Source organism: Callorhinchus milii, unplaced genomic scaffold, assembly GCF_018977255.1.
Source record: "Callorhinchus milii isolate IMCB2004 unplaced genomic scaffold, IMCB_Cmil_1.0 Scaffold14, whole genome shotgun sequence".
Taxonomy (NCBI): Eukaryota; Metazoa; Chordata; class Chondrichthyes; order Chimaeriformes; family Callorhinchidae; genus Callorhinchus; species Callorhinchus milii.
Window position 1 is genome coordinate 16914876 of NW_024704755.1, and position 27334 is coordinate 16942209.

At 44.3% G+C, this 27334-nt stretch overlaps 1 protein-coding gene across 2 annotated transcripts in view; it reads right to left on the reverse strand.

The window, feature by feature from the left end:
* fcsk (fucose kinase) overlaps positions 1-27334 on the reverse strand; it is a 99504-nt gene that overhangs the window by 24320 nt on the left and 47850 nt on the right. For both annotated transcript variants that reach the window (XR_488790.2, XM_007905831.2), the window contains exons 4-11: positions 22148-22198; positions 15442-15567; positions 14565-14637; positions 7443-7540; positions 4246-4326; positions 3021-3140; positions 2004-2184; positions 569-696 (exon numbers count right to left, since the gene is read on the reverse strand). Coding sequence is in view for 1 of the 2 variants with exons in the window: in XM_007905831.2 (XP_007904022.1) it covers positions 569-696; positions 2004-2184; positions 3021-3140; positions 4246-4326; positions 7443-7540; positions 14565-14637; positions 15442-15567; positions 22148-22198 (858 nt within the window). In the remaining variant the exon portion in view is untranslated. The remainder of the gene's footprint in view (positions 1-568; positions 697-2003; positions 2185-3020; positions 3141-4245; positions 4327-7442; positions 7541-14564; positions 14638-15441; positions 15568-22147; positions 22199-27334) is intronic.

Consider the following 27334-nt stretch of genomic DNA (forward strand, 5'->3'; position numbering starts at 1 on the left):
ACCGTACGCATGGTCAATCATGATCTAAAAGAGGGGAAGGAGGGGGCAGAGAGAGAGAGTTCCAAAGCTTCAGGGCATAGTGGCTGAACGCACGTCCGCCGATGGTGGAGCGGAGGGAACGATGGCCGAGCAGGAGTCTTTTCTTCATCCAAACCAATCTTGTGATCTGGTGAGAGTGATTGGGAACAAGAACCCTGGCTGATATTAAGCAAATGCTTAAATTCCCTGGATGGTCCCCCTCACATAGCTCGTGCCTGCTTTCGGGCCGGCCTGAGTGGGTTGTGGGGAGAGCAGGAAAAAAACATAAAAGCCAATTTCACATCGACTATAAAGACTGCATTGACAATAAGAATTATTTGCAACCCAGAAATGACTATCAGCAAACAACAGGGAGTTCAGGTTTATCACTGACTGATGACGTGTAGGTCAGATTCAGTATCCTGGAATTCTGAACAATTTGTGCTGACTGGGATTCTGACACAGCAGGTGGAAGACATTGGCATTGAGGCACATGTGTAACAGAAGGGAGAAAGCATCGGTCATAGAGAGAGAGAGGGGTGTTACCTACTGTGACCTCCGAGTGGGCAATATGATGGGCTGTGAAGCTTCCAGACATGCTCCCTCTCCTTGTCAGGTTCTGCAAGTGATCATCTGCTGACAGACTCATGTACTCATGAGAACCATCAGCTATGTAGGCTGTAAAGCACAAAGCAACATCAGGATAGGGTCAAGCCTTGAGGAGGGTCTCACACCACATGACCTGAATGCTGAGAGCCTATCTCTAATGCAACTCAATCAATGAGGCCAGAGAGAGAGAGAGAGAGAGCAGTGAACACAGGCTTCACATAGGTGGATTGCCCACTGTTAATAATAATAATAATCCTTGCATTTGATACAGCGCCTTATCACGTTGTTGAGATGTCTCAAAGCGCTTCACAGTATATACTGTAAAGTGTAGTGACTATATATTTTGTGTGCGAAGCAATTGTATTTTGGGGGTTAAGACAATTGGTAACTCCACATCAAGGTGGAGTCCTGTAGCTCAGTGGTTAGAGCACTTGCTTTGCAAGCGAGAGACCTGAGTTCAATTCCAGGCAGAGGGCGAAACCTTGGGCAAGTTTCCTTACTCCACACAGAGCCTAATAATCCTCCAAAACCAAAAACAATAATAAATTGGTCATTTTCAATCTACAACTGTTTGTGGGACATTGCTGTGTGCAATTCGCTGCCGCGTTCGCCCACAAATATACAGTCAATTCACTTTACAGTGTGTTCTGTGAAGCGCTTTGGGACGTCCTCCCGACGTGAAAAGCGCTATATCAAATGCAAGGATTATTATTATTATTATTATTATTATTAAGGTACTTGTCCAACAAGAATGATCCTATTTGTTAGGGCTGATAGGGTTGAGGACACCTACAAGTCTGCCTTAGTTTGTAACTGCCAAGGTATGTGTTGTCAAAGCCATAATAATAATCCTTGCACTTGATGGAGCACCTTATCAGTTAAGACATCTCAAAGCACTTCACAGAATATATTGTAAAGTGGATTGACTGTGTATTTTGTGGCGAAAGCACTACACTACCAGACGTCACTTCATTCCCTAAGGAAACTATCAGCCATGGTGACGGGTATATGAGACAGTATCCTGGAATTTTCCACACTTCACGCTGTCTGTATTCTGGCATTCATTTTATCCGTCTCAAAAGGGAGATGAAGAATTTTTTTTACATCTCTGTTACTTTCTAGATTGCACGGCCTGCAAGGGTCGGTGGGAACAGATTCAATAACAACTTTCAAAAGGGAATTGGAAAATTTGCAAGGACATGGGGAAAGAGTGGGAGTGGGGGGATTGGGACCGATTGGGTCGCTCCTCCAACGAGCTGGCACAGGCACGATGGGCCGAATGGCCTCTTTCTGTGCTGTAATATTCTATGATTCTATGCCTGGTTTATTGCAGACGTAACCAAATAAGGGATGAATGAAAGGTTCACTCAGCTCACCCACGGTCACGGGTATCCCACGTAGCTCCCGCCACAGTAAAGCTCTGGCACTCCGCAGGATAGCAGTGTCCATATCCTCAGCCGTGCTGGAGAGCCTGAGATTGCTCCTCGTTCCCTTCACAAAGTCATCCTCTTTGGTGTTCTGTGCCATGCACAGCAGTATGTCAAAGAAAATCGACAGCTGTTGGAGGACAAGGGAGACATATAACATGCAGTAGGAGCTGGAAAGACAGCATGATGTAGGTAGCAATCTTGACCCTATTAACTCCATACCAACCTGTCCACTCGCTCTGCTCGGTGGGCACTGGCCTGCTTCATGTCCCCTGCACTGCCCACCCTACCATTGATGGTCGAGCCTTCACCACCCTCCGGAACTCCATCCTGAAAACCCTCGTCCCCTCCTCGGCTCCTTCAAAGTGCATCTCAAGACGTTCCTCTTTGACTGTGCTTTTGGCCGCCTTCCTACCCCCAGGCCCCTTACTCTCCATCCCTCTTGATTCCAACCCCCAACCCGGGTGCAAACCCTTAACTGTCTAATGCCTTCTAATGTAAAAGCACTGTATAACTGTAATTTGTTGTGGTTGTTGAGCTGCGTTGATTGACCTCAGCTGAGGTGATAGTAGGATCTAGTCTCAGGGGCCTGTGTTAGAGAATTCAGCGCTCCCATTGCTGTTGACTATCCAGAACCCCGCTGACTGGAACATGGACATGGTTTGAGGTGAGGATTGTGCTTGGCTGAACCAATCACTGAGGCCCTACTCATACCCACTGAGACTGATTTGCCTTCATAGAAACAGGAGGAGCCCATTCAGCCCCTTGAGCCTGTTCTATCATATTATGGCTGATCTGTACCTCAACTCCATTTACCCTTCTAGATCCCATATCCCTTGATACCCTGACCTAACAAACATCTATTGACCTTAGTCTTAAAAAATTTGAATGGATCCAGCAATCACAGGCTTTTGGGGGAGGGAGAGAGTTCCAGATTCCCACTTCCCTTTGGGTGAAAGTTCCTACCTGAATCAGCTGAGCTCCCGAATCCAGACCCATGTAGGTGCAGGCATCCAGCGGAGGAGTGACATGCGTGGCCAGCAGTCTCTCAGCAGTCGGAGAGGAGAAAAACACAATGCCTGATACCTGGGAAATATAAACATTAGTTATTCAATCCCAAAAATAGAATCATGGAGATATATGGCACAGAAGGAGGCCATTCGGCCCATCGTGTCTGTACCGGCTCTTTGAAAAGAGCTTCCAAATCAACCCCACTCCCCCACTCTCTCCCCATAGCCCTGATCAACCCCACTCCCCCCGCTCTCTCCCCATAGCCCTGATCAACCCCACTCCCCCCGCTCTCTCCCCATAGCCCCGATCAACCCCACTCCCCCCGCTCTCTCCCCATAGCCCTGATCACCCCACTCCCCCGCTCTCTCCCCATAGCCCTGATCAACCCCACTCCCCCGTCTCTCCCCATAGCCCTGATCACCCCACTCCCCCGCTCTCTCCCCATAGCCCTGATCAACCCCACTCCCCCGCTCTCTCCCATAGCCCTGATCAACCCCACTCCCCCGCTCTCTCCCCATAGCTCTGCAAACTTGTCGTCCCAAAATAATTATCTACTTCTCTCTTAAAAGCTGTTATTGAATCGGTTCCCACCGGCCTTTCAGGCAATGATTCCAGATCCCAACAACTCGCTGTGTGAAAACATTTCTCCTCCCCTCCCCTCTGTTTCTTTTAATAACTATTTTAAATCGGTGCCCTCGGGTTACCGACCCACCGCCAGTGGGAATAATTTCTCCTTGTTCACCCTATCGAATCCGCTCATCATTTTGTATCAGTTTTCAGAGAGATGGTGCTTCTCAGCCATAGCACTGTATCACTTTGTGCTCATCAATGTCAGGGATGTCAATGGATAATGGACCGAATCTCAGCACCTAGTTCAGTCACAGAGGAAAGCTCCCTCTACACTGTTTAACTCAGCATTCCCAGGTCAAACGCATTATACATTACATTGTCTCACCCAACACTCTCAGGTGAGACACCGCACTAAGTCAGAAGGTCAATCAATCCACTTTACAGTATTCCCTGTGAAGCGCTTTGAGATCTCTCAACGACGTGATAAGGCGCGATAGCAACTGCAAGGATTATTATTATTATAATAAATCCCTTGAAGTGCTTTGAGACACTATGACAATGTAATAAGATGTTATTTATCAAATGCAAGGATTGTGATTATCTTACACACCAGAGGGGCTCTGCCATCCCGTAGTGCACATTGTTGTATCCGCTCCTCTGTCCCTTTGTAAATGATATCACAGACACAGCCCTGAAGAGAGAGGTCAAAACTCAGGTATTGTGTGACATACTCAAAGACAGTAAAACTCACAAAAGGCATATTATTAATATTATTAACATCATCAGTCGGGAACATAGCATTTTATATATGACTTAATTGAAGTCTTAGTTGCGGGCAAACTGTATAAATCATATAAAATCTGATTCAATCAATAATCTACACAGCGCACACATAATTCAATACAGGTGGTAAGTGCGCATATGGTAGTTTGTCAATGCAGCAGCTAAATGTAGGAGTAATAGAGTGTAGGGGAGTGGCATTAGGAGTTAGGAGGTGTTTATACAACTAGCACAAAGAAATCTAAATGGGTTTGATTGGAAACTAAATTGGACTTGGTTGTACGATTTAGACGATTATATATATGATTTATAATGGTAAGACTTATATTCAACCACATTTCAAACCAGCTCACACAACCAAGTGATTCATAGAATCATAGAATTATAGAAGGAGGCCGTTCGGCCCATCATGTCTGTGCTGGTTCTTTGAAAAATGATTAGCCCAGCAAACTTGCCCTCCCCAAATAATTATCTAAATTATAAGATTTCATAAGATAAAAGTACGTGGACTACTAATGTCCCTGTATATCCTACACAACTGCATCACAGTGAATCAGAGGCAGAACATTTAGTATTTTGTTTGGCTCCACACTCCCAGATCACGAGAGTTAAACCATGACGTCAAACATGTTGCTCGTGCTCAACACCTCAAGACCAATTTAACCATCAGCTCCAGCTCAACTGGAGCTGATGGACTGGGAACAAAGATGCCTGACAGTCTCGTCTCCCAGCCTCTGCTCCCATCGTCCTAATGATTGCAAAAATCAAATGTGGAGTCCTGTGGCGTATTGGTTAGAGCACTCGCCTCGCAGGTGAGAGGACCTGGGTTTGATTCCCGGGGAGGGCGAAACCTTAGGCAAGTTTGCTTACTCTACATGTCTCTGTTCCCAAGTCCACTTACCATCATGCTTCCCGGTTAGTTTTCCACATTGTTGCCCTATGTCTGACCTAACTGGAGATCTGGGAACTGGGGTGATGAAAAAAGCATACTGGGAATTTAGAAATAAGTTTGCAAATCCAAAACTGTGTTTGAATTGCCACCAGATCTGGCATTCCATCTGAAAGATATTTGGGTTGAGGAAGTCCAGGCCTCAGGTTACCTGAAAACCAGTTTGACTTGAAGCGGTTCACAAGTGCTCTATACACTGACTGTAGTGTTAGTCAATTCTGGGTTTAGCACTTGTTCTGTTCTTTTGGCATGAACCGGACAGTGAGTTGGGGCCAGTTTCTAATAAAGCACAGTCCTGCAATCCTGTGCTTTCTGCCAGAACCAGCCTCAATCTTCCAGCATTAAAGTAGTGTTTAGTGCCTGAATATGGACAATTTTACAATGTGGCTCTGTATCTACTTACACTCCTTGCACTTATGACCCTATATAACTGCCAGCTCCCAACACTATATCTCCCCAATTCCTCGATCTTCTGTGGCTCTACCTGCGATGTGCAGGTGATCACCTCACAGACCACATCCCAATGACACATCACAACAGCCATTATTGCTGCTTTCACAGCCACTCCTGCATTTTTTTTTACAATTTCCCTCCAAATTTCTCCTTTCATTGCTGCTCTCTTAAAGGTGGTGAATGGCCGCCCTCCTCTGGAACCGTTCTTTATGTATGAGCCAAGACACCAAGAACTCAATTAATAATGATAAATAAGAGAAATTAATAATAATAAATAATAATCCTTGAATTTGATATAGGGCCTTATCACATTGTTGAGACGTCTCAAAGAGCTTCACAAGAATATACTGTAAAGTGAATTGTATATTTTGTGGGCAAAATGCGGCAGCCAATTGCACACAGCAGTGTCTCACAAACAGTCGTGGATTGAAATAACCAATTTATTATTATTATTTTCTTAAGGGATTCTTACCCCCAGAAAAGAGATCCGCCAATCGACTAACAAGTGGGTTCCTACTTACTGCTAGGTAAACAGAGGCGTGTGGAGTAAGGAAACTTACCTGATGTTTCACCCTGCCCGGGAATCAAACCCAGATCCTCTCGCTTGCGAAGCGAGTGCTCTAACTACTGAGTTACAGGTCTAAATTAAGACCATATGCAATTTTCTTGAGTGTCAACTGTGTCAACCCTTCATAAGCTCCTGGAGGGGTTAAGTTACTGGAACGTGCTCTGGGATGCTACCCGTGTAAAGGCCGCTATATAAATACAGATTGTTGTTGTTGTTGATATTGCACCATCATGTGAATTTGTGTAACTGCTCAGTGATCAACCAGTCTTTGATAAGAGAAATTTCCCAGCCACTTTGAACTGTTGACAGATTGTCAATTAATTTCAGAACATTGCACAAGGCTGAACGTGAATCTCTGCAAATGGGTCAAAAGCACAGATTGCAATAGTGTTTATAAAACATAGTGAACATTGAATTGATAAGGGAGGCTCTCTCTTGGCCAACAATCCCCCAGGGAATAAATGGTCATTTACTTCATGGCTATTTTTGGGACTTTGCTGTGTACATTGGCCGCCGTGTTTACCTTCAAATACAGTCACTACACTCTAAAGTGAGATCCTGCAAAGCATTTAAAGGTGTTTTGATGACATAATAAGGCAAAGATCAAATATAAGGATTATTATTAATAATTATTATATTGACCATTATTAATATTTCACTGTGTATCATTCCAGGCAATGCACTCTGTACCCTCTCAATGGTTGTAATGTCAGCCTGAAATGGAGTGCCCAAAATTGCACCTATGGCCTCCCTAACTAATCCTTGTACAAATTTAATTCAAGATTAAAATTCAATCTTTAATTTAAGACTTCACCCCACCGTCTTTTCACCTCGCTCCCTCCCTCGCCTCCTTCAAGGCACGTCTCAAGACCCTCCTCTTAGACAGCGCCTTCGGGCACCCTCCTGCCTGCACCCTCCTACCCCCACCCTCCTGATCTCAACCCCCAGTTTGAGTGCATATCCTTGACTGTCCAGCGCCTTGGGACGTCCTCCTAATATGAAGAACGCTGTTTAAATGTAATTTGTTGTTGTTGTTAAGACAGGCAGGAATTCTTACCTCTGTGTTCAGGAGGTAGACACCATGTTTCCTGGCGTACGTAAGCGTGCCCGGGACAGACACCACTCTGACACCGCTGAATCCCTCCCAGCAAATATCTACAAGACAAAGAAGACGTGGATATTTATTATGGCGAATGAGCTCTGTGTCTAATCCGTGCTGCATCTGCCCAAAGAGTAACTGTTGCCTGAAGCTGGGATGTATTCTTGCTTCCCAACATTATCATCCCTCACTTTGAGAAACACAAAGAGGAAGATTCCTTTGTTCCGATGGCCAAAATTCACTGGAAACTCAGGAGTGATTGAGAAATGTGAAAGCCACAATGCCACAAAACCATTTTCTTGGGACAAATATTCAAGACTTTCTGCTAAATTATTGATTTGATCCAGCGCCTGCCTTATCATGTCACAATGCGTTCACACAATGAGTTACTGTGCAGTGTAGTGACTGTTGTTATGCAGGTATTTAATATTGTTTAATATGTACATTGAATATTCCCTTAACATACTTGAAAAGTAACTGGGTGCGATTGCATCCTACAAAATACAATTATTCAGGCTCTGCAGCACAAAATCATTAATGCCCTTCTACTTTTCAAACAAATTGCTAATACAGAGCGGAACAGAGCTACCCTGAACACAGTATTTTAACCTGGTCATTAGTTTCCCAAAGTGTAGACAAAGCAGGTATCTCTGCCAGCAAATCAGTTTTGTCTGCGTGTTAATCCTTGCATTTGATATAGCGCCTTATCATGTTGTTGAGATGTCTTCACAAGATATAAGTGGGTTTACTGTGTATTTTGACATATGGCATCCAGTTTGCACACAGCAATGTCCCACAAACAGCCATGAAATGAATGATCAATTTTATTTGGGGGATTGTTGCCAGGATACTGGGAGAAGCAAACGTCCTTCTCTTTTCGAATAGTGCCATGGGATCTTTAATGTCCACCTGAACAGGCAGACAGGACCATATGTCACTGTGAGAACAGGTACCTACCCTGCCACGCAATCTCTTTTCTAACCTGAAGGCAAACATCTGTATTAAAAATCCTCCAGAAATATAGCAAAGGTGCGGAGGCTGTAAATGGGCCTGGTAATGAATATTTACTTTAACAAGAAGCAGCCAAGTGTGGCACGAATAGACTACTTCTGAACGTCAGTGAAAGCAAACCCATCAGTCAGGAACTTGCACTTGACAGAACTCATAAATCTCGGCAAAGAGGCAGAGCTGATTAACAGAAGGCTGTTTCTTCAGTGGATTACACGGGAAACAAACCGAACGTGCCCATCACCTGCGCTGTGGCAGCTGAGTAAGCTGCAAAAGCTCAGAGCTTTACTCTCCAGTGACAGGATACACTCAAGCAGAGAGATTACAGAGCAGACTCCAATTAGAAGGCAGCCACAGTGATCCATAGCCTGTTGGGGATTAGGTTGATAAGGTACAGCATGTCAGTGATATTGTGTCAGAGGAGAATTTGCTAAGGAAAAAAATCTGCTGACAGTTAAGCCCACAAATTCCACATTTGTCATTAAAGGGCTGAAAATATTTGGTCAGATGGTGGATGGAATCACACAGACTGCACTGTATGTGCCGAGTGTGGTAAGTGATACCCATGCTTCATACCAACTGCCCCCACTCCCCCGACTCCTCTGGGAAACTGAACACTGGTGTTGTTAGCAGTCAAAACCATGACTATCACATAACCTTGTATGAATGTAGTTGAAACGAATACCTTCGCCTCAAGCTCTCTGATGTTAACCCTAAAGTTAACCTTAAACCCTAGCAGCAAGTAGGAAACCGGTAGTTAGTTGATTGGCAAAACACTTTTCTAGGGGTAACAATCCCTTAAAAAGAACAATAATTTGGTCACTCAATCCACGGCTGTTTGTGGGACGCTGCTGTGCGCAATTGGCTGCTGCGTTTCGACCACAAAACTCATAGTCAATTCACTTTACAGTATATTCTGTTGAAGCACTTTGAGACGGCTCAACGATGTGATAAGGCGCTATATTAAATGCAAGGATAATTATTATTATTACAACCATTTATAAAAATCTAAATTGAATTCACTACATGCCTTCCTCAAGGTTGATGTGGGAAGCAATGTGGATATAATTTTGATTTTCTCAAGGCATTTAGCCCTAATCCTGTAGTGGCGAATGGATTGGAATGTGGATAAATGCAAAATAATGCACATTAGAATCAGAAACAATATATACATGCGCAATGAGGATCACTGATGAGGCTACACTTGGGCACTCGACCTTTCAAGTGGACAATGAAACCTCTGATTCGTAGAGCAACAAGGCTGATGATGGAACTTAAATAATAATAATAATCCTTGCATTTGATACAGTGCCTTATCACATCATTGAGACGTCTTGAAGCGCTTTGCAGAATATACTGTAAATGCGGCAACTAATTATGCACAGTAGTATCCAACAAACAGTTGTGGATTGAGTGACCAACTCTTTTTTTGTGGGATTACTACTCCCGGAAAACAATCTGCCAATCAACTAACAATCGGGTTCCTACTTACTGCTAAATAAAAAGAGGCGTGTGGAATAAGGAAACTTGTCTAAGGTTTCGCGCTGCCAAGGAATCAAACTCAGTTCCTCTGGATTGCGAGAAGTGCTCTAAGCACTATGCTACAGGACTCCAAAACTTAAAGTTGTGAGAGGCTCACAGATTCTGAACTTGTTCTTATTAAAAAAGATGTTGCTGGACTTGATCCAGCTCTTTAAGATGATGAGAAGTAGAAAACAGATAAAAGTAATCAGTCGATCTGATTTGGACCATGGGATCATGAAACATAAGTTTCAAATCCATGAGCATGACAGGAGATTAGATGTTCCCAGGAAAGTGGATGTGAAACAGGTTTCAAAGTAGATGGTGCGATGATTAAAAAAAAGGGACCTGGATAAGTATCTGCTCGAGAACAGTACTGCAGGGAGTAGGGACGAGAGCAGACTGAGATGAACAAATGCTACACAGACACAATGATTGCAGTGTAGTGGGTAAGGATGGGGACGTGTTCTCTGTGCAGGGAGAGAGACGAGGTTTAAAAAGTGGAAACATTAGAATGAAAGAATTTCCTGCAGGTTTTGCTTGTTTGTGTGTAGGATTAGGGTCTCCGTGGAGCTGAAGGAGCTGGCTTCAAGGTGACATGTTTGGCAACAGAATGTGGGAATTGAGCCAGCCCTGTGTGACGGTCTCCTTTACAATTCCTGAGCCAGGTGGGTCCGCAGTATTCCAGGGCACTCATTGCTGATGACAGCACAGCCCAAGCCGGCACACTGGCAGGACCTGGAGGGCAGACCAGTCACTGGGGGTAGGGAATCCTCCCCCTCAGCTCCTCTTAACCCTACAGCCAAAGCCCTAATGGGTAGGGTGGTCATAGCTAGACAAGCAGCAGGAAAGCTTGTCAGTGCTATCAATGGCAAGCTATACGGCTTAGCTGGTTAGACTCCAGCAGTTACCCCAACGCACACTCTAGGGTCCCCATGTGTAGGTGAGATGCATGGAAATCTCAGCTTGATTTGGATACTCTAGAGCATGGTGTTGGGTTTCAATAAGTGTCAGACATCCAGCTGAGCAAAAAAAAAGTTAGTCTCACAGTCCACTGGGTGGGTGGAAACAGAGGTTCATATGGTCTGGATTGTGAAAGGAACAGGCTCGGGGGGCTGAATCGCCAAGCCCTATTCCTACGTCCCTATGCTTTTTGATACCTCTATTTTAGTTGGTTGGTTGGTTAGTTAGCTGATTGGCGGATCGCTTTCCGGGGGTAATAATCCCGTGAAAAATAATAACAACAACAAAATTACAATGCGCCTTTCACATTGGGAGGAATAATTTGGTCACTCAATCCACAAAATAATAATAATAAATTGGTTATTACAATCACGACTGTTTGTCGGACACTGCTGTGTGCAATTGACTGCTGTATTTTGTTCACAAAATACAGTCACCACATTTTACAGTATATCCTGTGAAACGCTTTGAGATGTCTCGACGACGTGATAAAGCGCTATATAAAACGTAAGCACCGAATCCCCAACAATCCTCTACCTGAGCAGAGTTGCAACGATAATTCTGGACCTCTTAAAAACAACAATTTGGATTTATATATTTATAAAACCTCTTGAATCTAATGCACAATCACTTTCACACTGAAGAGCTTACAAGAAGTGCAGACTCGGCTAAAATACAAACAATCTTTTGTCCAACATGTCCACAACCTTGTGTTGGGATTGGGAAACGTTTGCCCCACGCGACTGAAACATGAAGAGTGAACCACAAGACAGGTTACCATTCAGTGCTGGCAGAAAGCTGGCAGTGTTTCCACCAACAGGTGACCTGAACCAGGCTCTTCACCAGATCAGGATCTCCAAAGTTCAATTTACGGTCAGAGCTGATGAACATGCCATAGTTGTACTGCTCAGTGTTTACCGAACACGTGATATTATAAGATTTTATTTTTCCTTTCAATTTTTTCCCCTTCCTCTTTTGGCGGATCGCTTTCCAGAGATATTAATAATGATAACAATAATAATCCTTGCATTTGATATAGAGTCTGATTACGTCTTCAAGATGTCTCAAAGCGCTTCACAGAATAATAATAATAATCCTTGCATTTGATATAGCGCTTTTCACGTCGGGAGGACGTCCCAAAGCGCTTCACAGAACACACTGTAAAGTGAATTGACTGTATATTTGTTGGCGAACGCGGCAGCCAATTGCGCACAGCAGCGTCCCACAAACAACTGTGGATTGAGTGACCAATTTAGCCTGCCAGCCTGCCTGCCTTTGAAGGTATTATTAACCCTGGAAAAGCGATCCACCAATCAACTAACAAGCAGGTTCCTACTTACTGCAAGATAAACAGAGACGGGTGGAGGAAGGAAACTTGCCCATTGTTTCGCCCGGGCGGGGCAAGTTTCTTTCCTCCACATGACTCTGCCCAGGAATCATACCCAGGTCCTCTGTCTTGCGAGGCGAGTGCTCTAACCACTGAGCAACAGGACTCCTGGAGTATTCATAGCCTGTTTCAAGTTTTATTGGTTGAAATCAGGCTACATGTTTGCAGTGTGGGTACAATGCGCTGTGTAAAAAAGATTTAATCCAAAAGTTTCACTCAACTCAAATAGCTTTGCTAATATAAAGAGAATATCCTCCAGGACGGGAAGTTAATGCGGAGATTGTGGACGCTGAATGTGCTGAAAATCAGATGACAAAGTGTCCCATTTATTCCCCGTAGCTTTAATGCAAAATGATTAGGCGCCTTGCAGAGCCTAAGGGCAATAAACAGATAATGAGATCGGCACAGCAGCTTTGTGATTGCTGGCTTTGGCTGCAGCAGAGCTGCTGACAATACAGTCCAGTTCAATATGCAGCCTACATACTGCATCATCGAGTCTTGTGCTGAGTTCAGCACTTACCGGCATTACGTTAGGTACATACCACTGACAACCATCACACAATTAACTTTTTTTTTGGCTCAGCTGGGTGTCTGACACATGCAGAAACCCATCAACGTTGCTTACGAGTCTGCAAACTGAGCTGAGAATTCCAGACATCCCACCTACACATGGAAATCCCAGAGATAGACTATTGGAATGGAATACGCTCTCTCTCTCTCCCTGGAGGGTTGCATCCTGCTTACCTAATTCCATAAAGTATTAGGCACAGGTTGGCAAGAGCCAAGGCTTGGGTACCCCAGAGTGTGCGTTGGGGTAACTGCTGGAGTTTAACCAGTTAAAACTGCACAGCTTGGCCATTGATATTGCTGTCTGGCAAACTTTCCCGCTGCTTGTCCAGCTAGGACCACCCTCCCCATTAGAGCTTTCAATTGCAAGGTTAACAGGAGTTGAGTGGGAGGATTCTCTGCCTTCAGTGACCGGTCTATCCTTCCAGGTCCTGCTGATAAGTCAAGCTGGCTGTGCTGTCATCAGCAGTGCCCTGGAATACTGCGGACCTGCCTGGCTCAGGAACAAGACTACCAAGACTGTCAGAGAGGGCTGGTTCGATTTGACTTTCCATTACCAGGAAAGTCACCTTGGAGCCAGTTCAGCGCCAAGGCGACCCCGCGTACCTCCCCACCCCCCCCACCCCCAAGGAGCTACATGATGGTAAAAGATATGCAACCAATGATTGCTTCATACAGAGCCCAACAGCATTGATACATGTGACAGTTTGGGTAATAATAATCCCTCCAAAATAAAACAATAATAAATTGGTCATTTTCAATCTACGACTGTTTGTGGGACATTGCTGTGCGCAATTGGCTGCTGCGTTCGCCCACAAATTTACAGTCAATTCACTTTACAGTCTATTCTGTGAAGCGCTTTGGGACGTCCTCCCGACGTGAAAAGCGCTATATCAAATGCAAGGATTATTATTATTATTATTATTGATTTGCATGTGGAATTGTGACTGTGTCAATCCATAAATTTACCCGACCAGCTTGGGTTGTGAATAACTATGTGACCTATTCCAGACCATCTTCTCTTAATAAACTCTCTCCCCCAAACTGCATACAGTGATGGCACAAACACTAGCCTTTTTTGCAGCACTGCAAAACATTTTGACATTCTAGGTGCTATCTCAAATGCTGTATAGTAAGCAGCCTATATGTTGTTGGGAGTCCTCCCGCTCATCTTCCTACTTTATGCCTCTTACCAAGGAGGAGATTCAAATGCTTGTTAGTGAGTGTACGCCCACACAACAACAACAACAGCAGCAACAAATTACATTGGAAGTCCCAAGGCCTTGGATAGTCAGGGATTTGGACCTGAGCAGGGTGTTGGGATCAGGGGGGTGAGGGCAGGGAGGGTGGGAGTAGGAGTGTGGCCAAAAGCGCAGTCAAAGAGGAGGGTCTTGAGATGTGCCTTGAAGAAGGCAAGGGAGGGAGTGAGGTGAAGAGACTGTGGAATGGAATTCCAAAGGGTGGAGCCAGAGAGGCTGAAGGCCTGACCGGCGATGGTGGCTGTGCAGGGGACGTAAACATTTTTGCTCAACTTTTGAAACATACAAAACAAAATTGCTGGAGAAATGCAGCTGAGAGATTGAATGAACCATGTGCCCATTGCACAGAGAGCACATGTCTGCAGAGTGTGTTACCTGGGTAAGACGGGATGGTCAGAATCATGTCTGTGCTGCAGACCCACACACCAGGAGGGGAGCCTGGGCCCAGCTGGAACCCACAAGAGCAGGNAAAAAATAATCAATGATGCATTCAAAACTTAACTCTTTGCCTCATACCACCACAGGATGTCACAGGACAGAAATAGACCATTCAGCCCAGCAAGTCTGCACTGCTGTTTCTCTCAAAACGAGCCATTCTTCTCTCCTGCTCCATCCCAAATGCTTTAAAATAATTTTTCAAGTATCTATCCAATTCCCTTTCAAAAGAATTTATGGACTTATACTTGAATTTTTACGCTTGTGACTCAACATGACATCCCTCCAACAAACAAGTAGTTCGATCATTGTGGAATCCAGTGGAGAAACAATTAGGGACACCATAACTTTGACCCCAGATTGTAATCCTGGCATTTATTTAGCGCCTTATCATGTCATTGAGATGTCTCAAAGCGCTTCATAGGATATAGTGTAAAGTGGAGTGACTGTATATTTTGTGGACAAAACGCAGCAGCCAATTGCACACAGCAGCGTCCCACAAACAGTCTTAGATTGAGTGATCAATTTTTATTTGGGGGGATTGTTGGCCAGGGCTGGGAGTAACTCCATTACATTAAAGCCAAATGCACACCTTAATCCATGGACGGTGTTTGAAATTGATGGGAGGGCACCAATAAGTGAAGAAAGGAATAAGGGATTAGCAATTTAGAAAAGTTGATATTTGCGCAGATCAAGTGCTTTTAGATTAAACGTGGCTGATCAGGAACCAGAAATTGCTGTGCTCTGCGCAGCCACAGTCTCTCTCTCTCTCTGCGAGGAGATTTCCCTGAGTTTCTACTGTGGGCTAGCAGCTGACCTTGTGTGTCATGATGTGCAGCAGAATATCAATGTTGCAGACGAGGGCTTCCACCTCACTGTCCAGCCTCTCTGCCGGCAGGCAGGTGAATGAGCGGCCACAGTCATCGAACGGGAAGTCCCGACCCTGGAGGAAAGGGAGGAGAGAGAAAGAAAATCACCAGTTTTACTCTTTAAAGTTAAATGATTCCTCAATAATGAAAATACAACAGTTGATACACGTACAATCTTGATTTGGGTGTTATTTGGACGTAGAAGGGTCCCCATGCCTTGGCTCGTGCCAACCTGCGCCTAGTACTTTCCGGAATTAGGTAAGCAGGGTGGGTCCCTCCAGGGAGAGAGAGAGAGAGAGAGAGAGCGCATTCCATTCCAACAATCTATCTCTGAGATTTCCATGTATAGGTGGGATGGATACATGGAATTCTCAGTTTGGTTTGGATCCTCTTAAGCACGAGTGATGGGTTTCCCCAGTGTCAGACACCCGGCCGGCCCCCCAAAAAGGGTAGACTATCCAATATTGTAGATTACACTGAGTTTCAAAGAGTACTGGACTGTAATGAACAGTGCAGAAGTCTGTAAGTGGACAATGACAGCAGAATATCAACGTGGGTGGAAGTTTGGTGGATGGAATTCAATGCAGCCAAATGTTTTTTGCTGTAAAAATAGTGTGTGAAAGTCAGTGCTAAAAGGCATAAAACGTTCTAGGGGAACTAGATGAGCAAAGGGATTTAGTCAAGTTGTAAATAAATCATTAAATGCTAGTTCAGAATTATTAACCAGGGATCATGCTGGCTTTCACAGTGAGTGATATAGAATGCTGAAATAGCGATATTGCGTTGCAGGTCGACAAGACACTTCAGTGACGTTACATCTCATCCAAGGGTTGACCCCTCCAGCAATGCAGCGATTACTCCCGCACCACTATATCGAAGTGTCAGTCCATGCTATGAAACGTTGGCCAACTTTCCTTACTCTGCACCCTCTGTTTACCAACAGTAAGAAGGAACCCAGTTGTTAGTTGATTGGTACCGCTTTTCCAGGGGTAATAATCCCTTCAAAAAGTAATAATAATTTGGTCACTTAATCTAAGACTGTTTGTTGGACACTGCTGCGTGCAATTGGCTGCTGCTTTTCTCCCACAGAGTCATCAGAACAGGCAAATAACACTTCAGTTTAAATGTCAGTTAAATCATCACAGTTCTAACAATAATATATTCCCTCCACTGTGTATGGAGCACCAGCCTGGATCAGGAGCTCAGTTCTGGTGTGAGACTCTGGCAATGTGAACCTGAGGATTTACAATTAGAACATAAGAAATCCTAAACGAAAAAGGACCAAGGTCCATCTAGTTCACCTTCCACTTTTCTGGTGGTCGCCTGCACATATGTGCCGAACTCCCTATGTACGGTGTTCCTCAGGGCTCTGTCCTCGGTCCCCTCCTCTTCACCCTCTACATGCTCCCCCTTGGTGATGTCATCCGCAGACATGGGGTAAATTTCCAACTCTACCTCTCTGCCTCCACCCTCAACTACTGGACTACTGGCATCCTGACCGACTGCCTGTCCAACATCAAGTCCTGGACGAGGGCCAACTTTCCCCAACTCAATGTCAGCAAGACTAAGGCCTCTTGATTGGCTCGCGCCAGCGCCTCCGCACCTCGGGCACTGGCAGCATCAGCCTCCACAGCTGCACACTCAACCTCACTAAGCCAGTCAGGAACCTGGGCGTCTTGTTTGACCCTGAACTGTCCTTTCTCCCCCACATCCGCAACATGACCAGCACTGCCTACCACCACCTCTGCAACATTGCCAGACTCCGCCACTGCCACACCTCTCAGGCCCCCAAACCCTCACCCACACATTCATTACATCAAGGCTCGATTACGGGAACTCCCTCCTCATCGGCCTTCCCAACTCTTCCCTTCACAAGCTGCAGATCATCCAAAACTCTGCAGCTCGTGTACTCTCGTGCACCAGGCTCCGCGACCCCATCACTCCCACCCTCGCCCGACTCCACTGGCTCCCCATCCCCCAGAGGATTGAGTTCAAGATCCTCATCCTCACCTTTGAGACCATGAATAGCCTTGCCCCCTCCTACCTCTCTGACCTGCTGACTCCCTACCAACCTGCCCGCTCCCTCTGTTCATCGGGTTCCGGTCTGCTCCATGTCTCCCGCCCGCCCCTCTCTACTATCGGTGGCCGGGCTTTCAGCCTCTCTGCCCCCACACTCTGGAACTCCATCCCAGTCCCTTGGCCTCGCTTCCTCCCTTGCACTTCTCTGCCTTCCCTCATCCCTACACCACCCCTCCCCCATGCTCGGGACCCAACACCTGACTGTTCAGCGGTTTGGGATGTCCTCTCGACGTGAAAGGCGCTCTATAAATGTTGTGTTGTTGTTGTAATATTATTTCCTAAAACGAAACTAGCTAATCTTTGTTTGAAAGAATATTTCCTGCTTCAACCGTCTCCCTCGGGAGCCTGTTCCACAGGTTCACTATTTGCTCACTGAAATAGTGTTGGTGTAGATTTGTTCTGAATTTGCCCCCCTTCAATCGCAGGCCGTGTCCTCTGGTTTTATTATTCTGGACTAGTTGAAACAGCCTGCCATGATCTATATTGATTTGCCCCTTTAGAGTCTTAAAGACAGCAATTATGTTGCCTCTCAATCTTCTCTTTTCCAGTGTGAACATGCCCAATTTACTGAGTCGCTCCTCACAGTCCAGTCCTTCCATTCCCTCAATCATTTTGGTTGCCTTCCTTCTTGTTTTCTCGAGGTCTTCAACATCCTTTTTGTCTGCAGCGACCAGAGCTGAACACAGTTTCCTCTAAGTGTGGTCTCATCATACAGTGACAGGACCCATTATTTCGGCTGCTATTGATCTTTTGATACATCCCAACATCTGGTTTGCTTTATTCACTGCCACAGAGCATTGTAGGGAGAGCTTCAATTTATTGTCAATCAGAACCACCAGGTCCTTTTCATTTTCCATACATATTATTTTCCTTCCATTCAAATAATAGTCCCGGATTTTTTGTCCTCTAGTTTACATTCCTCCACATTGAATTTCATCTGCCACCAATCTGCCCAATTCCCAAGTATGTTCAAATCCTCCTGTAACCTATCTTGTTCTGCTTCGTAATCTACCATCTGCATTAGCTTGGTGTTATCTGCAAACTCAACCACTGTGCTTGCGACTCCTAGCATATTGATAAGTGATTGGGTTCCTTTTGATGAACAGTTACAGTTAATGATTCATCTCTTTTCATCGGTTTCAAGCTTGCTCACTCTCCAACGAGACTTTATCTTTACTGAGCCAGGAGTTTTTTAAACTGGATTACTGCCAAAGAGCAACCTTCCACCTTAATAGAAATTATTCAACATTTATTACATTGTACTAGTCAATGTAAAATGCCGTTCTTTCAATGGGGATTGTGAAAAAATATGCTTAATGGTTCTCAATGGCAAAGAAGGCTAAGGAACATTAAAAAAAAATTTTATCCACAAAACAAAAAACAGGGTATTTTTCAGGATTTATCATATGTTAAAATGTGAGAAAATCAAAGTAAATTTGATGAAAACTGGTATTTATTTTGGAACATCAAAACTCAAGTAAATGAGCCGGATACAAACAGTTGCTTTATTGATGAACAGAACTGTTAATGCAGTAGAGAAACAGTTGTCCACACTAACTGGGAACAGGCTCCATTGTGGATAAGCAAACAGAGTGGGGAAAAACTGTGGATAATTGGTCATCATATAAAATACAAATGGCTACATTGCTAACTGAAAAAAAGGTTCAATCAGGGATGTAAACTGTTGTACACAGTGCCAAACCTCCCTCTCTATCTCTGTGTTTCTCTCTCTGTTTGCCTGCCACTCGCACACTGACTCTTCCTCTCTCATTCCTTTCTCATTTTGAGAGAAGACACAAGAGTTTTTGCTGAGATTAGGCCAACACTCCTCCACATTCATTCAACTCATGGTGGTTTGTGGGATCGTCGCATTTGATATAGCGCCTTATGGCGTCTCAAAGCGCTTCACAGAATATATTGTAAAGTGAATTGACTGTATTTTGTGGGTGAAACGCAGCAGCCAATTGCGCACAGCAGTGTCCCACAAGCAGTCGTGGATTGAGTGACCATTTGTTTTTGAGGAGGGGGGTGAGGGTGAAGGAATTATTACCTCTGGAATGCAATCCACCAAACAACTAACAATCAGGTTCCTACTTCCTGCTGGGTAAACAGAGGCGAGTGGAGTAAGGAAACTTGCCTAAAGTTTCACCCTGCCCGGGAATCAAACCGTGGATCTACCTCTTGCTTGCGAGGCGAGCATGCTAACCACTACGCTAAGGTTCCACTGGTGGTGAAAGCCAGGAAGGGTGGCGGGGTGGGGGGGTGTGTGGATGGTGGAGGAGTTTGGAACGAGTCCAGCTTTTTAAAAATATTTTGTTATTGTCACGTTCTCCTGCCTATTGTAACCGTGGTTACTGAACTAATGCAACTTTTCTGTCTTGTTGAGTAAACCTGTTAAGGGGAGGGTAAAACGTTGGGCAAGTTTCCTTACTCCACTAATTTCTGTTTACCTGGAAGTAAATAGGAACTGGTTGTCAGTCAATTGGCGGGTCGATTTTCCGGGGAGAATAATCCGTTAAAAGCAATAATAATATTAATAATTTGGTCACTCAATCCACAACTGTTTGTTGGACGCTGCTGTGTGTAATCGACTGATTTCTACGGAGTGGTCAACTCCACTACTGGCCAACAGTACCTTCGAACCCAAAGATTTCTCAATTAAGCTGGTTGGGCATATGCTTAATGGCACTTCAGTCAGGCACTGATGACTGAAGCTTCTCACTGAGATGTGGAGTTCTGTGCACACAGGAGGACAGATTGACAGCATGCTGCGACTGCAGAAAAACATGACGTATAAATATTTTATCGCCAGAAACAAGAAACAGAATTTATCAGGCTTCATCCTTAACACTCACTGAAAATGGTTTGACGCTGACAGTTAAAGAAGATTATCACAATTATCAGCTCACATACTCCAATAGCGAAAGCCATTCAGGGACCTTAACACAGTGAGACATGCTGTCGCTAATTAGGCCGCCGGTCAAGAAGCTGAACGGTCAAGTTTGCTTCCATATTTTACTTTATTAGTGTTCATTTGGCTAATTTACATGTGACTGTAACAGTGAGGCACCTTCAATAGCTCTTCCACCTCTGCAACAGCAAACACTACAGCAAAACTGACCTAAGATTGCCTCAGTTCATTGGTTATTTTCATTGCTTTCCTGGCTCCACTGAATTGGCTGAGATGTGTAGTTAATTATTATAATAATAATAATTATGTCATTGCAATTGCAAGATCGGTGATTACAGAATTGCAATGTTAGTGATCTGGTCACCACCACTGATAACAAAAAAATTGGCATTTATAATCGGAATGGGTTGGACGACATTTGAGAACAAAAGATGATTTTGTTTCCTTTTTCTGAAAACTTTTGATTTTTTTTAACTTGGAATGGGTGTCCTCCAATACCTTATCCGATACACCTCATCCTATTATTCACGTGTAGGTTTAGCCAACGAATATCGCAAACGTATTCAACATCACATGGATCTGTACTTTCCACTGAAGTGGGAAGGGATCAGGAGCTCTGGCTGATTTTCCCTTTTTAATTCATCCAAACCAATTTTTCTCTCCCTCTCCCTCCCTTCTTTCAAGCCATGTCTCAAAATGTACATCTTTGGTCATCTTCCAATCCCCCCACCCCCTCCGTCAGCTCCCATCCCAGCTTGGGGGCAGTTCTTGAGACATCCTCCTAATATGAACGGAGCTAAATTATTATGTTGATTAGTATTCTGTGTATTATTGCTCCCACTGTGACTGGGATTTGGATCTGCGACAGGCCTGGTTTGGTTTGGCTTGAATGTCCTTCACGAGCAAATAGCTTTCCAGCATTTACTGTCCAGGCTCACTCCACGAAAAGCTGCTACGTGTGAGGCATGCAAGTACTGCAGGTGGCCAAGGAACATTAATAAAATAATAATCCTCACACTCGATACCACGTCTTTCATGTCGGGAGGGCGGGGGAGCAGGAGATGGTGTCTCAAAACTCTTCACAGGATATACTGTATATTTCTTTGTAGGTGAAAGGTATATCCCAGCACAAGCGGTGCCTGAAATCAGAGCGGTTGAGTTTACAGAATGGATATTCGTGCAAAGAATACAAGAATCAGAGGCCATTCAGCCCATCGAACCTGGTTAAGGAGACGCCAAATACATTTTGAACAAATCAAGTCATGAAGTAAAATAGAGGGGGTGCTGTGAATTAAGAGGCATTGGCGTGTGTTAGGAGAGGTGGGTTGTCGGGAGACTACAAGCATGTGGGCCTGAGGAATTTAAAACATGGGGTGGGGGAGGAGGGTTCAGATCCAGTCCGGCTATTTTTTGTTATTTGATATTGTCATTACAGTGACATTGCTACAAAGGAGTGTCAACTAACTCCTATCCTTTTGTGAACGTATTCAGTGTTGCCTTTATTCTTTATAGCGAAAGAAACCACAAACCTTAACCTTGCGAGAAACTTCATACAGCAGAAGTTTGAACAGAAGTGGTATTGCCAATGAGATCTGTACAGATTTCCCTGTGTGTCTCTGCTGGATGATATCACAGTGAGGAGAGGCTATCTCCAGGTGACTTACCATGTGGAGGATCAATATCCGTGATGTCCGTAGAACATCAGAGGTCACAACCTGCAAAACACCAAAAGGAATATTAAGATCCTAGTTTTTGCTTCTCATTCTCTCCTTTTCTCTCTTGCTGGTCTACAGATTCCACGGGTGCTGCTGTGCACAATTGGCTGCTGCGTTTCGCCCACAAAATACACAGTCGCTACACTTTATAATATATTCTGTGAAGCACTTTGAGAAGTCTCAACAAAGTGATAAGGTGCTATATCAAATGCGAGGATTTATTATTATTATTACCAGGAGCTTGCGAGTACCTACGCATTCTAACTTTGTTATTCTTCCTCACCCGAAACCAGACATTGAAAATATAGGAGCAGGAGGAGGCCATTTGGCCAACCAAGACTGCTTCATCATTTGATTAGTTCATGACAGTTTGCAACCAATTTCCTTGCCTTTCTTATCCAATTTCTCTGCCTTTTCTCCATATTCCTTTAATATTCCTTATGTCCCAAATCCCTATCACTGTGCATCATTGCTATTCAATAATTTGGAACTCTACAAAGGAGCCTCATCTCCTCACCTGTTTCAGTGACACAGACAGACGCACCAAACAAACACACGGACACATGAAGTTTTTATAACCATCACTGAAACCAGAGATAACAACATAATAACAATCCTTGCATTTGATATAGTGCTTCACGTTGTTGAGATGTCTCAAAGCGCTTCACAGAATCTATTGTTAAGTGGATTGACTATGTATTCTGTGGACGAAACGAGGAAGCCAATTGCGCACAGCAATGTCCCACGAAAAGTGTCCAAAATTTTTATTTTTTATTTAAAGAGACACATTTGTGTTCTAAAAGCTTATCTAAATATTGCAGCTTATTTGCATTACTTTCTGCAAATGGTGAGACACTTTTCATTTAACTGGCTTAGCCTTGATTATGGAAGATGATGCCCACAGTTTCAGATCATTAACACAAACCTATCCTCACTCATGGATCCCATTACCTCAAGCTATCAAAAACGGACCTTTTCATTCACATCGTTTTCAACCGACTTTTCAAATTTAAAGCTGTGTGGTTTCAGCTGTTTCGACTCCAGCAATTTCCCTAATGGAAACTCTGGGATCCCCAAGCCTTGCCTCTTGCCAACCTGCACCGAATACTTTCCTGGATTAGATAAGTAGGATGCAACCCTCCAGGGAGAGAGGGCGCATTCCATTCCAACAATCTACTTATCTCAGGAATTTCCATGTGCAGGCCGGATGCATGGAATTCTCAGTTTGGTTTGGATTACGCATGGCAATGGGTTTTCCCATGTGTCAGACACATGGCTGACCAAAAAAAAATCCTTTGTAATAACCCTTTTTTAAACCCATTTTTTCCATCTGGGCAATATTCTGCTCTCTTCAAGGCATTTGGACTCCTTTTCATCCTTTACTCGGTGTAGGCAGATACCCAGCACCCACTAGGCCTTTTTACAGAAAGTTAAATCACACAGAAGAAAGAGTCGGTGGCAACAGATTCAATAACAACTTTCAAAAAGGGAATTGGATAGGTACTTGAAAAGGAAAAAAGATTGCAAGGAAATGGGGAGAAAGCGAGGTTGTGGGACTGGTTGGGTAGCTCTTCCAAAGAGCCAACACAGGCATGGTTGGGCAAATGGCCTCCTTCTGTGCTGTAATATTCTATGATTCTATGATTCTAAGCTCACAGCAGGAAAACTGGCCGATTTTCACCTCATCAACCTGGGACATTGAGGCCAGTTGGAACCCCAACTGCTTTCCTAGCTGTGATAACTTAGCTCAAACTCAAATCTGTAACTTCCTGGTGTCTATGGGTTGGCACTGCCTTTCAACTAGACTGGATCCACTTTCTATATTCAGTGATTTGTGTTGCAATGGAGTTCAACTGCTGTCTTTCCAACAGAATGGAAAAAAGGAATCAAAGGTACAGGAGAAAGTTGGAGGTAAAGAAAGCGAGAGACAGTGAACAAATAAATTATAATAAAAACTATCCTTACATTTAGTATTTCATGTCTTTTATGTCAGCAGGAGTCCCAAAGCGCTTCACGGGATATACTGTAAAGTGCCTTGACTGTGTGTTTTGTGGGCAAAAACAGCGGCCAATTTGCACACCGGTGGTGTCCCAAACAGCTGTGAAGCAAATGATCAATTTTATTTGGGAGATTGCTGGCCAGGACACCGGGAGAGAAAAACTCCCTTCTCTATTTGAATAGTGCCATGGGATCTTCAGCATCCACCTGAACAGGCAATGGGACCTCAGTTTAATGTCACATCTAAATGATGGAACAATGCAACACCCACCCAGGACTGCATTGGAATGTCAGCTCAGAGCTACATGAGTTCCAAGTCCCAACGTGGAGGTTGAACCGGCAACCTTATGGCTCAAGGGTTGGGGGTGCTACCCACCGAGCCAGGCTGACACACTGGGAGTAAACTGTAAAGAGCTTAAAAGCTCAGTGGTTAGAGCACTCGCTTTGCAAGCGAGAGACCTGAGTTCAATCCCAGGCAGAGGGCGAAACCTTGGGCAAGTTTCCTTACTCCACACAGAGCCTAATAATAATCCCTCCAAAACCAAACAAAAAACAATAATAAATTGGTCATTTTCAATCTATGACTGTTTGTGGGACATTGCTGTGCGCAATTGGCTGCCGCGTTCGCCCACAACTATACAGTCAATTCACTTTACAATGTGTTCTGTGAAGCGCTTTGGGACCTCCTCCCGACGTGAAAAGTGCTCTATCAAATGCAAGAATTATTATTATTGTTATTATTCTCTCCTGTAAGCATTCACAAATAATAATCAAGAATTACATCACTCCATCTGGGATGGGCAGTGCTTCATCTCAGGGTCCGGACCCTATTTAAATTTCCAGCAGCATTCATTTTCCTTTGTCCCCAAATGATTTGGAATTACATTTTAAACATACAGTAGCAGCGCAGCTTAAAGAATAAAATCTCTAAGATCAACAAACAAATCCCACCACCATCGCAGCTGAGCTCAGACATCAGATGGAGACACTGGAGCCAAACCCGATTTAAATTGAGACATTCCCCAATACAAAGGAGGTTACAGCATCCTCACACTGCTCTCAATGCCGATCGATGGCTGTGTCAGGTCATACAACAGACGTCCAGCCTGGGTTTTCTGACTTGGCTTTACTTTGGTTTGTTTTCATTTAATTTGAATCCACCTAACGCACACCACCCCCAACCTCCACCTCTCCTGATCCCAAACCCCAGCTCGGGTGCAAATTGTTGACTGGTCAGCACCCTGGGACGTCCTCCCGACGTGAAAAGCGTTGTGGAAATGTAATTTGTTGTTTTGTTTAGCAAAAAGCCGGAATCCTACAGTCAAAAGTCACAAACCCAACTCAGCATACAGACAAAAGGTAACAGGCCATCGACCTGGCAAGTTAACTCACTTTCCTCTCTCCATAGATGCTGCCTGATCTGCTGAGTTTTCCAGCGCCTTCTGTTTTTATTTCAGCACGCAGACAATGCTTTCTTCAGCTGAACAACAGGAGGCGCCAGCGAACCCCCAGGGCCGCACAGCCCCCAGACCCTGTATGGCTCAGGAGCACACTGAGCGCTGCAGTTACCTACCCATTGACTACCTGAGGCAATCTCATTAATATTCTAGTCAGACTTCATATTGAAAATACAGGGTGTTCACAAAGTCCTGTTACCCCCCCCCCCGCCCCCCGTTTTTTTCTTAGAGTGAATTCATTTTCTGTTGCAAATGAGTCAAGTGTAACAATATCTGACACCAGTTACTTCTTCCTCATTGACTCCATGTTCCAGAAAATGTCGCGCTGAACATAACGACAGATCAATATCTGCCATGAAAATGATAGCGCTCACACACGCTCACATCCTCTGGGCGTCTAAATACAATTGAGTACTTCTCAATACAATGATCATCACATTGTTTCAGTTGCTGGTCAATGCACTGTAGTAAAAAATATGGGCGTAACAACACTTTGTGAACCCCCTGTTACTTGTTCCTATGTTATTCTCTTCACAAAACTGCAAGTGTGGTACAGATAATGAAAATTCTCTTGATGGCTGAGTTGTAAAAGCCACATCTTAAGAGTGAAATCAAAATCCCTTCCCCGTCTGTCTCTCTTTCCCTCCTTTCTCCTGTAGTGACATTGTATTATTCTCCATTCCAATTCAACTTGTTCAGATTTTATAATAATCCTTGTATTTGATATCGCTCATTATCACGTCTTCAAGACGTCTCAAAGTGGGTGAAATGCAGCAGCCAATTGGAAACAGAAGTTTCCAACAAACAGTCATGGATTCAGTGACCAAATTATGATTATTTATTATTTGTGAAGGGATTATTACCACCAGTAAAGCGATCCGCCAATCGACTAACAAGTGGGTTCCTACTGACTGCTACGTAAACAGAGGTGTGGGGAGTAAGGAAACTTGCCCAATATTTCGCCCTGCCCAGGAATCAAACCCAGGTCCTCTCGCTGGCAAGGCGAGTGCTCTAACCACTGAGCTACAGGACTCCACATTTTGTCAAGCATTGGCACTTGCAGGAGAAATAAAGTTTCAAGGTTTTTATGCTGCAGAAACACTGCAGTGGAATGGAGTCGTTCAGAGGAATGAAACACCCGAATTGACTCAGAATCACAAGTAGCGAGTTGTCAAATAAGAGAAGTCGAGCCCATGAGACTGAAAGTTCCTGAGCGCTAATTAATTGCAATGCTCAAGCAGGCTGACAGCAGAGCAATCAATCATCTGAAGCCTGTGTGTGCAACAAACACAATCTACCAGCGTCCTGAGGCAGCACATCAGTGTCAGGAACCAGGGACCACAGGGGAAGGGAGGCTGTTCACAGGCTCCGAACTTTAGCAGACAGCTCTGGGTGTGGAGTTAGATGTCAGCCAAGCTTTGAGAGCAATGAAGATGCATTGGTCGGAATTCTAAACAAAAATGATCGTCTTGCTGTGGGCATGAAATCAATCCACCTCAATGCGTTCATTGCTGAGAACACAGATTCTGGACAAGTCTTAGAAATGATACCAATGAAAAGTAAAAAACAAATCTTTTTATTTCCCCACCAGAACGTGTCCAATTATACGAAACAACAACAACAACAACAATAAAATGACATTTATAGAGCGCCTTTCACGTTGGGAGGACGTCCCAAAGCC